Source organism: Anoplopoma fimbria, chromosome 19 (genome assembly GCF_027596085.1).
Source record: "Anoplopoma fimbria isolate UVic2021 breed Golden Eagle Sablefish chromosome 19, Afim_UVic_2022, whole genome shotgun sequence".
In the NCBI taxonomy this organism is placed as follows: Eukaryota; Metazoa; Chordata; class Actinopteri; order Perciformes; family Anoplopomatidae; genus Anoplopoma; species Anoplopoma fimbria.
Window position 1 is genome coordinate 24,993,890 of NC_072467.1, and position 12,280 is coordinate 25,006,169.

General features: G+C 39.7%; 1 protein-coding gene across 1 annotated transcript; it reads left to right on the forward strand.

Moving 5' to 3' along the window:
• Positions 1-1,411: 1,411 nt before the first annotated feature.
• On the forward strand, positions 1,412-7,651 carry nts (neurotensin). The gene is made up of 4 exons (XM_054620812.1): positions 1,412-1,472; positions 2,420-2,481; positions 5,196-5,396; positions 7,508-7,651. The coding sequence occupies exons 1-4, from the start codon at positions 1,412-1,414 to the stop codon at positions 7,649-7,651; spliced, it is 468 nt and encodes a 155-aa protein (XP_054476787.1).
• Positions 7,652-12,280: the final 4,629 nt, after the last annotated feature.

Below are 12,280 nucleotides of genomic sequence, written 5' to 3' on the forward strand. Positions count from 1 at the left end.
GTTGTTGTAGGTTAGAAATATATCAGAGAAAAAAAAATCAAGATAACATCTTTTATAAAAAAAAAGATAATGCTGTTACAGAAGAGGATCTAAAATAGATCCTTGTGGGACTCCATAGTAATTTCCTAACATCTTACAATATTTGTTAGCCATAACATATAGCTGAAGTTTAACTGCTACATCAGCAAATGATTGAGGGTTGAAGACAGCATCGGATGGACGACAGTTTAACTTTTATGTCTTGTGTTTTTGTGAAGGAGCTGTTTACATAACTCTTCTTTTCTTTATTTGCAGTAGCTAAGAGAGAAATCCTCACATGTGGTGCATGGAGCATATATTCAAATGTATGCATATTAAATATCTACTGGTGTTGAACTGGAATATAAAAAAACAAAACATGAAAGGATTATGTTTGAACGGCTGTTTCAGGTCAAGAATTAACGTTGAACCTCAGCTTAAGCTAACAATGAAGGGGGAAATGTTAACAATGGACAATAAGGACATATAGTCCTCAGAGAAATGGAAATGTGAACATCTACAATTTTGTGACAAGATATGATCAAAACCTGTTGCTGTTGTGAGTTTTCTCAAATGAATGTATATTTCAAAATAAACTTTATTTAAGAATATCAATAATATATTAAGTCTATGTCAAGGATAATCTCTACTGAGAAGGTTTAATTTGGATAAAAGGTTTAATTTGGATAAAATAAGAATATATTAACAGGTATTTATAACTGGCTACTTATCACTATGATATATTTTCTAAAGAAACATGATTTGTACAATGTGGTGGAGCCCAGCTTCTCCAAAATATTGACACAAAAGAGAGAATCTTTGTCGTGCATCCTCCCACATCGCCCCTGCATCCCGTCCCTTGGAGACGAGAGCAAAACAAACCTCAGACTGTGTGCACCCATGAGCTGAAATAACCAAATCTCTCAAAGCTTGACGCAAGAAAACACCCCCAAAAAAACCAAACACCGTCAACATTCGCCTTGTGATGCCAAAGTGACGTCTGATGAAACGATGACACAGGAAGGGGGGGGACTGATGGGTGGATGAAGGGGGCTGTGTCAGTGGGTGGGAAAGGTGGGGGTGGGGGATGAGGAGAGAGAGCGACCGATCCTCTGACATCACATTGGCTCTTATAAACTGGGATGGAGCCCACTGACTTCACAACCCACCGGGAAACTGCGAGGAAGGGAAAACGTGTTTGGAGCTGGAAGAGAAGAAGAAGAAGTAGAAGAGGAAACAGCAGCAGCATCACTTCCAAAAAGCCCTCTCCAGTTTCTTTAGCGGTCTGAGTCTGACCTTTAACCCTATGGACTAGATTCCTCCTCAGGTGAAATCTTCAGTGTGGGATCCGGTTATTTTTTACTTTTTGGTTTTTGTTTGTTTTATCGTCAAGATGCAGGCACAGTTGGCGTGTATGCTTCTCCTCTGTTTCACATGCGGTGGACTTTGTACAGGTAAGCGACCCGGGGCTCTTTTCAACAAGTTTTGCATTTTTGCATCCTGTTATGGTTTTATGACGAATCATTTATAGTTACTCAATAGGGGAGGAATCACCACAAGTATGGAACAAGTCCAGCTTTTGCCTCTCACATCACTGCCTGTGTGCAACAGGTGCATTGGTGAAAAACTGCATTCTCTAAATTGTAGAAATATTTTCACGTCAAAGCTTCTTCATAACTTTAGGGTTGTCTGAGTTTGGGTTTCTGGATTAAATGCTGAAATACCCTGGCTCTTTTTTCTGGTGCCACAATTGATCAAAAATGACTTCAGGAGGCTGATAACGTTTAGAACCGTAGAGTATTGATTCCAGTAGAAAAAGTTATGACTTTTAGGCTCCTAAAGACCAATTTTCCCTCAATGATCCAATGTAATGATCTTTTAGACCCAGTTAAATCCACGTTTATACAACAAAAGAACCTTTAAATAAACCACAGCAGAGCAAACCATATTTATAATATGAAATTTTGAAATTTGATTCAGAATGAGTGAAAAAAATGTATATATATTTGCTCACATTAGATACAGGCTATGAGTAATCACTGTTGTAAGCTGGAAAAACCTGGATCAGCCCTATTTGATGTTGGATCAACAAAGCTTTATTGGGTAATGTGTGTTTTGCTTCAGTCTCAGGGCAAACTGGGAGCTCCATAAATCATCAGTGTGTCACATGTTCAACCCTTAACGGTTTCAATCAAACAAATAAGAATGTGGGTCGTCTTCAGATAGTGCTTGAGATGTAAATGTTGCAAACTCTTCCAGCTTCTTAAAAGAAGATGAAACGGTCTAAATGCCAGTATACAACTTGATAAAGAGCACGCTAGACTCCCATATCTCATTGACATTTAAGTCTTGATTAGATCGGGTTGAAGGTGATGTTACAGTTTCTCTTTCTGACCGACAGACGTGGACCAGGATCAGCGAACGCTGGAGAAGGAGCTCCTCAGCAATCTCTTCACTTCTAAGGTACGGGGGTCCCTCTTTTTTCTGACTCATCACACAGGCTGCCCGGGTGGTCTCGATGCTTCAGTCTCACCTTTTGGCTCTGCTCATGGGAGATGAATAATTTACTGTAAGAGGCTCCAGGGACTAACCTTCCTTTTAGACAGACTTTGTCTTGATTGAAAATTAAGTAAGATACCTTGATGTATTTCAAATGTGCAGAGCAAAATAAATATACACACAAACATCTGGAGGCTTAAGATCAAGGCCATGCAAAGCTCGTGCACACTGGTTCCTCTACTGTCAACTCGACAATAGAGGAACCAGTGTGCACGAGGAAACGGATGGCGCGAGCGTAATGAGATTCAGATGGAGCCGATGGAGTCAAAACGACCCAACCCCTAACGATACATAACCTCGTGACGGTGACAAATCAGTCGCGTGATTCAGTGATGCTGGAGGTTTGCTCAGAGGGGGGGGCGATGATTGAAATAATAACCAACAGGGTGACGGAGTGCTCAACAGGATGGAAAAGTGCAGAAGATACTTGCGGTTCTCCATCTTTACTGAAGCCTCCACATAAGGGCTGGGCGATGTGGAGAAAATCAATAATCTCCATTTATATTTTTGACCAATTATCTCTATCGATATTGCGACGATATTGTAGAGTTGACTAAGGGTGCTTTCAAAGGAAATTTACACAATGAGATTTTGGATTTGTGGTTATAATGACTCAAACAAATCATATAACAGCTAAACACCTAATTTTAGTGTAATGCAGCCTTTAAAACCAGGAAAAGACACCACTTGTGCCAAATGAAGATATCCGAAATCTAAGAGGATATCTAGCCTCACATCACGATATCATCATTTCCTTATCCGACAGCTAAGTTGATTTGACCTCCACTCTTCTTTTTATCTGATTTGATCTGGGAGGTAGATTTCCTCTTTGGCTCTCATTTCTCTCTAATGAACATGATAGCATTATTCCACAACCAGGGTTCATCTTTCAGTCTGGCCGATTTTGGCTCGGACCCTCGTGCTCCGTAGTTTCTGGCAACGTTTGAGTGAGATTGAGCTTTTGTAGTCCTTTTAAAAGTGTCAAAACATGCTAAAGAAACGGCAACAAACAGAGGATTTAGCAGTAGCTTGCTGTCGGTGGCTCTGTTGCTGAAAGAAGATTCAGTCGGGACTATTGAGCGACAATGCTGATTAATGATAACAATTGGTCCACTGTTGGAATATTGGAGCATTAGCTCGTAATATGACCCATTAAAGTTATTAATTCCACCAATGGAGAAGATCCTACATGAAGCTTAATCAGAAACAATCCTATATGTGACCTTTCAGTTCAAACCACCGACAATAGTCGATGCACGAATGATTTGCAAATGTCATTGGCTGCTATTGTCTGCTCCCTGGTGTGTTGTTCATTTAGACGTCTCTCTACAGCTTTTATGTCTTGTTTTCTCCTTCCGGGCAAACAAAAGAAACCTGCTCTCATCTTGGTTCCTGTTTTTATAACATCAGAGGAGATTCTATTCGTCAGGATGTTCATAAAAGACGTGAAGTCTCAGAGGGCTTTTGGCCATCTTAACAATCTCCCCCCATCGCTCCCTGAATCTCTCCATCATCCTCAGTGACACCCAGGGGTCTTTGCAGTAGTGTGTGGGAGATCTCCTACCCACGCTGCAATAGGAGGCCCTGGGAAGCACCACCGTCTTAAAGCTCTCAAACGAGATTATAACACAACAGGCTGCAGCTAGATTTGGTTATATGTGACTGGCGTATCACTCTGGGTGTCTGGTGCCAGAGAACGTTCAAGAAATAGTACCCACATATACCTTAACATCGTCGATGTGAAGGGAGAGCCTCACACGCTTCCTCAGCGCCTCTTTAAAGGGGATTGCCAAAGATTTTACTGCTTCAGGCGTAAAAAGAGAGCGGAGGAAATTGTTTGTGTGTGGGGAAACCTACAAAAAAGCATTTCGACCAAAAGCACTTCAGTGGAAAAAATGAAATGCATCGAGGTAGTTTAGAAGCTCATTAAATAAGGCTGACAAAAATTCTAAATGACATGACATTCATTATGCAAGAGAAGTGACATTCAGACCTGGGACATGATACAAAAAAAGAAAATAAACTTTATTTTGAGGATACAAAATATATTACTTCATCGTAAAAAAAATATCTATTTGTCTGAAATAAGAATTACACACACAAAATGACCATATGGGCAATGAACAGTAAAAACACAATTACACCTTTTAATAGTTTCTTCAGTAGTATCATTTCTATCACAGTTTTAACCAAACATGACTACAACAATAAGACGTGTAAAATCCTAGCGGGGTTGTTGGATTAGATTGCATTAAATGGTATAGGTGTTCTCGTTATTGTGTCCACCCCCATTTTTATCTAGATCAAATGGTCAAAGCAGCACTTTTGTGACCGAAGAAAAAAATACGTTTAGTTTTAAAGGAAAGTTTAGTGTTGAATAGAAAAATGCAATAAAAAAGTAAAAAATTAAATTCTTCTTGGTGTAAATATCAGATTGTTTAGCAACTGTGTTTTTATCTTCTGGGATCAACTTCAGCTCACAACGTTAATCTAAACTTTAATGAAATCATATCCTTATAATGAAGATCTAATTCATCCTAATTCAAGAAAAAACACTTCCTGTATTCAATTTGAAACCGTCTCCCCGCCCCTCCTGCCTTCTTGTTCCCTCTTTGCAGATGAAACAGAGTAAGCAGAGCGCCCCCTACTGGCGTGTGTCGCTGGTCAACCTGTGCAGGATGGTGAACAGCCTGCGGCAGGAGGCGTGGAGCGGCGAGGAGGAGGAGGCCGGCGAGATGAGGGAGGGGAGCCTCCAGCTGCTGGAGGAGATCTACAACCTGCAGATCATCTGCCGAGTGCTGCAGAGCCGGGAGGAGAGGGTGAGACGCGCACACACACATACACACACACACACACACACACACACACACACACACACACACACACACACACATACACACACATACACACACACACACACACACACACACATACACATACACACACGCATACAGGCAAACACTGGTGGAAGTATTCATCCTTTACTTTGAAGATATGTGTATTATTATGTGTTTTTTGTAGCTATAGAAATTTACATTTGACTTATTCCCTGCTGCCATACAAAGATCTTCAATAATACCATGGAAATATGTTTTCTATTGGACAACCTTATATAATTGTCGGCATGTGGTGTGTGTGTATTATTTTTCAAATAAGAACCACAACTACTACTTTTTAGCAGTTAAATATACTGTAGTATAATAAGTTGAAGTTCTAACTGGTGATTTCCTTCAGATGTTTAAATGGTCCATGTGTTAAATTAGGGACAACACACATCATGGTTTAATCACACATCCACAATTTTGTGGATTCCTCTCAGATAAGTTGAATGATTACATAATCCTCTATAGGTGGAAGAATTCTTTACAACTCTTTATTTATATGTCCAAAATATATAACCATCCCTTAAAGGGCCAGTATGTAGGATTTAGGAGGATTTACTGGTAGAAATGGAATATAATCTTCATACCTATTAGCATAGTGTGTTATCACCGTTTTGGTTAGCAAAGATGAGCCTTTAATGATTGAGATTGATAAAGGAAGTTAGTTTCTGGTTCAAATGTACTGAAGAAAGAAAATACAAAGAACCAGTACAATGAGATTGTATTTTAGCATTCTGTTTTTGACAAAAACTGCCTGGAAATGGTAGAAAAGCACCGTAATATTGCACTGTAAAATAAAATAGGCTGACACTCTGTTGGGTGTGATAGACCTCCAAGAGGTGTTTTTGTACGTGTGGACATGTTAAATATCTCATATACAAAATTTCATACATGAGATATATGTATGTAGATGGGGGCTTTTACTTTGAAAACTGTTAGGGGAGCTATCGAGCCAATTTTCCACAGCCAAACCCAAGACCAATATCAGATATTTATTTTCGGCAAGTCTAACGTGTGCAAAGTTTGAGCAAATTTCTGAGCGGCTAAGGGAGCTTGAAAATGTATTAAACAGGAAAATAGAAATAATAAAATAACGAGCGATTTCAATGTGCTCGAGTTCCAACAAGCCACTAAAGACCACAACAGCATGTCTTGACCAAAATGAAACCCTACATATATAAAGGCTAAAGGCCTCTTAACACCGGGGGCACAAAAATGTGAAGTACACGCATGCAGGTATATTGCATCAAAACTACTCATGCCAGCAGCGATGCAAAGTTGCAAAACTTTTACAACAAACGGTTTGATTCGAATAGTTTGGCTAAGGCAGAAGACCGACTATCTTGACCTTTTGACCCACAGCAGCGTCTGGCAGTCTGTCTGAGGTTAACTGTTGCATATACTAAGCTGCTGTAGGCTATCTTATTGAGTTACCTTTCAGCAAAATGCACTGAGTAAATTAGAGATGGTTGACAGGTGCGAGGTGTATAATTCTAGGGCTTTTATTTTATAAGGTAGGGGGCATTTTGAATATGTCTGTTCCACACCACGTGATTGGTTGATGCCTTTATTCGCTGTGCAAAAGCTCCCAAAAAATGGAACTTGTTCTGAAAAGATGTTGCTTTTTTGCCGTGTAATATTTGCATTGTGAGTGAAAAACAGCAGTTGAAAAAAAAATTATGCAGTTGAAAAAAGGCCTTTACTCTTAATATCTCAAACACATGCAGGAACCCCTCCATCCTCTCCCTCCTCCTCCTCATCTCCTCCTCCCTGTCCTACAACATTTTCCTTCCTCGGCTCTTTACACAACAACCCCTCCTCTTTTTTTATTTTTTTTATTATTTTTTTTTTTACATCTTAACACGCCGACAGTAGATTAGCACCTGCTTTCCCATGCATGGACGCCCGGAGAGGCGCTCGTTTATTCACAGCTACACCGGCGTGGCCTCCCATTACGCTGCCACTCAGCAACAAAACATGTGTTCGCCTGACACTTCCTCGTCGTCGTGTCACACTCACCCTCTCTCTCTGCCTCCCCCCTTAAACAGCTACTCCATGACTCTCCAGAATACTTAGAGGAGAACAGTGACAATCCGCTGAAACGAAAATCACCTTACATCCTGAAGAGGCAAGCGGCGCACATCACCAAGTCCCGGAGGCCGTACATCTTGAAACGAAGTACAATTTACTGACGGCCATCACAGAGGCCGAGGTGACGTTTTAAGAGGACCAGAGAACATACTTTCTGTGAAGACGTGATTGTGTGGTTTTTCTTTCCCTCTCTGCTTGTAGCCGCAATGTTTTATTTTTTCCTTTTCCGGTTGTTGTTTTGATCCAGTCAGACCCTTCGATCGTACGTCCAGCATTGAGGCGTGTCTGTATTCTGTATAGGTCGTGAAAATAAAATCCTGAGCATCAAGCAAATTGTGTATTTCTATGAAACTATATTTATTTACTCTATTTCTTCACTGCACTTTAAGTCTATTTTGTTTCAAGACATGATTAAAGGATTCATGATACAAAAACCAGTGTTATGTGACTATCTTTTCTTTTATGTAACAGCTCTCCACTTAGTCCTTCACCATCCTGCTACTGGAAATATTACAGCTTGGTCCTCTGATAATGACGTTAAGAAACTGCATCGTCAGTTGACCCTTTGCTAAGCCCCGCCCCCGCTGATACTCCATCAAGCTGTCAGAGCTATCATGGAGCCCACACTGTCACTAACTGCACTCCCTGAAGAAATATTATAGAATTTTTGGAGAAAACAAAAAATGCGTTTCCAAAGAGAAGCAGACCGAGGAGTCTACAATCTTTGTTTGAAGGATATATCCAGGATGTCAAACTGATTCAGCAGTGAAAACCGGTTCAAAATATAAATATAGAAGCTAAAGCTACAGATCACAATAGTTAAAGTGAAGCAACACATTACCTGAAGTCAGAAGACAATGAAATTAAGGAACAACACTGTTCCTGTAAGTATGATCTTTATTTAATGTTACAATCATTAAAATGCTAAAGTATAGCTAGCATACCCTTTTTTTATGTTTATATGTAGAAAAGATATATCTCTTTCCAACCTCTCTGGGTAACGAGTATTAACTATGACTGGCTCCAAATCCACTAAACCAACCTGGGGATGGAGACATTTGAAACGTTAGCATGAGAGTCTATGGAGAGTCGAATAATTAAGAGCTGGCTGATGCTACGCTTTGATTGGCCAGTATGTGTTTGACGGGCATGACTTTGCAAAAGGTAAATTATGCTTCAAAGCAAAGTATTTCCTCCCGGATTACATTTGCATTTGCGTTAGTAGGGAGGGGGTCAGGATGGATAGACGTGTCAAACATGCAACTGTCATCCAGGACACTAATGTCTGAAACCTAAAGTACTGTACTTTTTTTTAACCCAAAAATGTATATTTTACTAAATATCACCAGGTATTTTTGTTGCTTCAACCCTAACTGAATTGAAAATGCAGTTTTGAAACGGCAAAAAGCGCCCAGAGCAGTTAAAACAGTATAACGGTGATGTACACAGATCTATAAATGCTGATATGAAACATACTTTTGGTTCAGAAATGTGCACGGTCAACATTTTATATTCACCAGACACCAAACTTGTGTATTCCTCCAATGCTAAAGACTACAGTGACCAGATGTCTGCTGGTGCTGGTCACCGTCTTCTTCAGTATTTCTGCTCTTCGGGATCATCGAAAAAAGCTGACAGATGCTACCAGTCTAGATTTTCAATACTAAGGCGGCACCTGGAAATGAATGCAAAAAACATTTCTGGATGTTCAGAATTCAGCACATGCTATCTTTAATAATCAACACAGTACGTATTTGATCTGATGTGCTCTTATTAGTATGTGCTGTGTTGAACATGTTTCAAAGGGACCATGAGGTACTTGGACTTCAGCAGATAAAAACAGACTTTGACTGTAGCGAATGAGAGTCTCGGCCTTGATAAAATGTCAGCTTCATTCCGAATCAAAGTGCTTGGGTGTCCATCTTTGAAACCCGGCTCTTCACCCTGACAGGCAAAGAGGCAGCATGAAGGGCAGCAGCACGGGAGAAAGAAATGATGTCTGTTCAAAGAAGGTTAGCCGCAGGAAAAACATAGAAACTTTTTCTCCTGCAGGATTCTGCTACATGTTTAGTTTTCCTGCCCAGTTTACCCAGTAAGCAGTGCTGATCGGCCCTATATGAAGAAAGTTGGTGGGAGACAAAAAAAATCTAATACATTTCTGTGCTGGTTTATAATTGATAGGAAATAGCTGACAGGAAATGAGCAGCACAGTGTGAGGGAGAGAGGAGACATTACATTAATACATTTGAACAACTAAAAGCCATTAGCTACACTACTACTAAACTGTTTCAGTGTAGATAATTGGCTCCTTTGTGTGGAACATGACATCAATTCCTTTCTGTAAAAGTCAATCTCTATTTGTTGATTGTGATTATATCTGGTTGTATTCATCTTTTCCTGAAGCCTTCTCCTCCGTTAAGCCGATTGGTGCCACAGGATTAGCAACAAATAATGTTTCTTGTTTAACCTATAAAGCGACAGTTACACTTGCTAAGATGTGTTAAGTGATAAATTAGATGAGAACAAATACTGGATGTTACTCATGAAATGATCAATCCTTCAAAACCACATGTAACCAGTAACAGGTGTTGTGATGTCCCGTTATGTTTTTGGTGTTAACAAAATGCTGATTAGTTGATATCATAAGAATATTTAAATGTATACGCACAGACAGCTAAAAATAAAATTAGGGTCGCTTGATGCCTACTTTAAAAGATTCAGTTATAATTTTAATTAAAAGATGAAACACCTCAATCATAACACTTCACAAGAGCAGACAGAGGAGCCGCAGTAAAGGGACAATCAGGGCTTTGCTTAGTTTTTTAAAGGCTCGAACTCAGTTGTTTAACCCTCTAAAGTTACTATTACACATCTATCTCCAAGGGTCATCTCACCCAAATACCAAAAGAGACATTTTCACAGTGGTCTGAAGTCATGCCGACAGTTTGGGTCTGGAGCTCCTGAGGTTTTATATCTCCAGTTACTGTGAATAACCCACAGACCTCACTTTGAGCTGTCTTTCAGTGGGACTATTTCTGTGGTTGAAAATGATAACAATGAAAACTTCAAATGTAATTTTCCAATCCTTTGAGCACAAAAGAAGAAAATGACATTGACCTCCATTGTGTTGGGGTGACAGCAGAAATCTCAGAGACAGATACCTTACAGCAGCGGCAGGTAAAACGTGATCTAACACCACTGCTAGATTCCATTGGATTTGAGCTCAATCAACCCTTTAATATGTTATATATATTAAAAGACTTTCTAGGTACTCTATCAATTCGATTTTCTTGTAAATATAAGGGCTAGTGTGTAGTATTTCAGGGGATCAATTAGCAGAAATGGAATATAATATTCAGAATTATGTTTTATTACGACCCAATCTCCTACAAATTTACATTCCGATACAACTAATCTGCAATCTCAATTAATTTTAGAGGGAAATGTATTTTGTTCTATTTTACGGTTGCAGTTTTAAACAGTTTGAAAAATGTGTTAACGCAGGAAATTGAAACAAAACAAGACAAAAAATGCAACTTCTTGGTTATGGTTATAGGGCGGCTGTGGCGTAGTGGAGAGCAAGGTAGTTCTCCATTCAGAGGATCGGTGGTTCGATACCCGGCTTCGGCAGTCGATGTGTCCTTGGGCAAGTTGCTCCCGAAGGCTTGCCATCGGTGTGGACTGGATGTTGCATGAATGTTAGTTAGAGTCTGATGGTGGCACCTTGCATGGTAGCCTGTCATCAGTGTGTGAATGGGTGAATGATATGTAATATACTACTGACTGTAAGTCGCTTTGGATAAAAGCGTCTGCTAAATGACTGTAATGTAATGTAATGTAATGTTGAGGCAATAAAAACAGTACCTGGTTCACACATGATTTGAACGACAGTCTCCAGGTTGAAAGTCCTGTGTTTACTGATCCATCCACCACACTAACAACCTTCATATGCAGACTTCTACAGTCTCATCTGAGAATATTTATGTTACCTGGAATAAAATAAATAAATAATGTTTCCGCTCGAAAAATATATATATATTTTTTTTTAAAGTGACAGGGCTGTTTCCTTAGTGTAAAATCACCTAATGTTTTATCAGGAGAGCGTCCTCTTTATGGAGATCGCATTTTTGCACCACCATGTTTCTACAGATGCCCATAACGTACAAACCAAACACTCGCTCTAGAGAGAGCCATTTGCAATTTAACATTACCTAAAGGCCACCGTAGTTCTCCAACACGCTTGTGAAACTGCTATAACATGAGTCAAATAGCATGAAGTCGTGGTACAGATTGTGTTTTCTGATTTCCATTCCTTCTAAAGTAGTGTTTTTATGGTATGGATGTCCTCGGAGGCCAACGGCATTACCACAGTTTTGCAAACTTATATTACGACAGTCTTGGGAAGGGAGGAGTTCGCAGAGGGGTGTTCAGTTGGTTCCAATGTGCAACCACACCCTTTTAATACCTCTAATTCCTACACTGTCCCTTTAAGAGATGTAGCGGTGGAGTGGAGAAAGTTTGTAGTTCATGAACACAATGAGCAATATATTCAGGGCAGCAAGTGTCAACGCACATTAATGGTATCTCATTTAATTCTAGTCTTCACAGACTGAACCCAAACTCAAGTTACACTGATGGGATACAATTATATGTAGCCACCAGTGTTCTAGATGTTTTATCCACTTCAGGTAGATTTTTTATCCACTTCAGGTAGATTTTTTATCCACTTC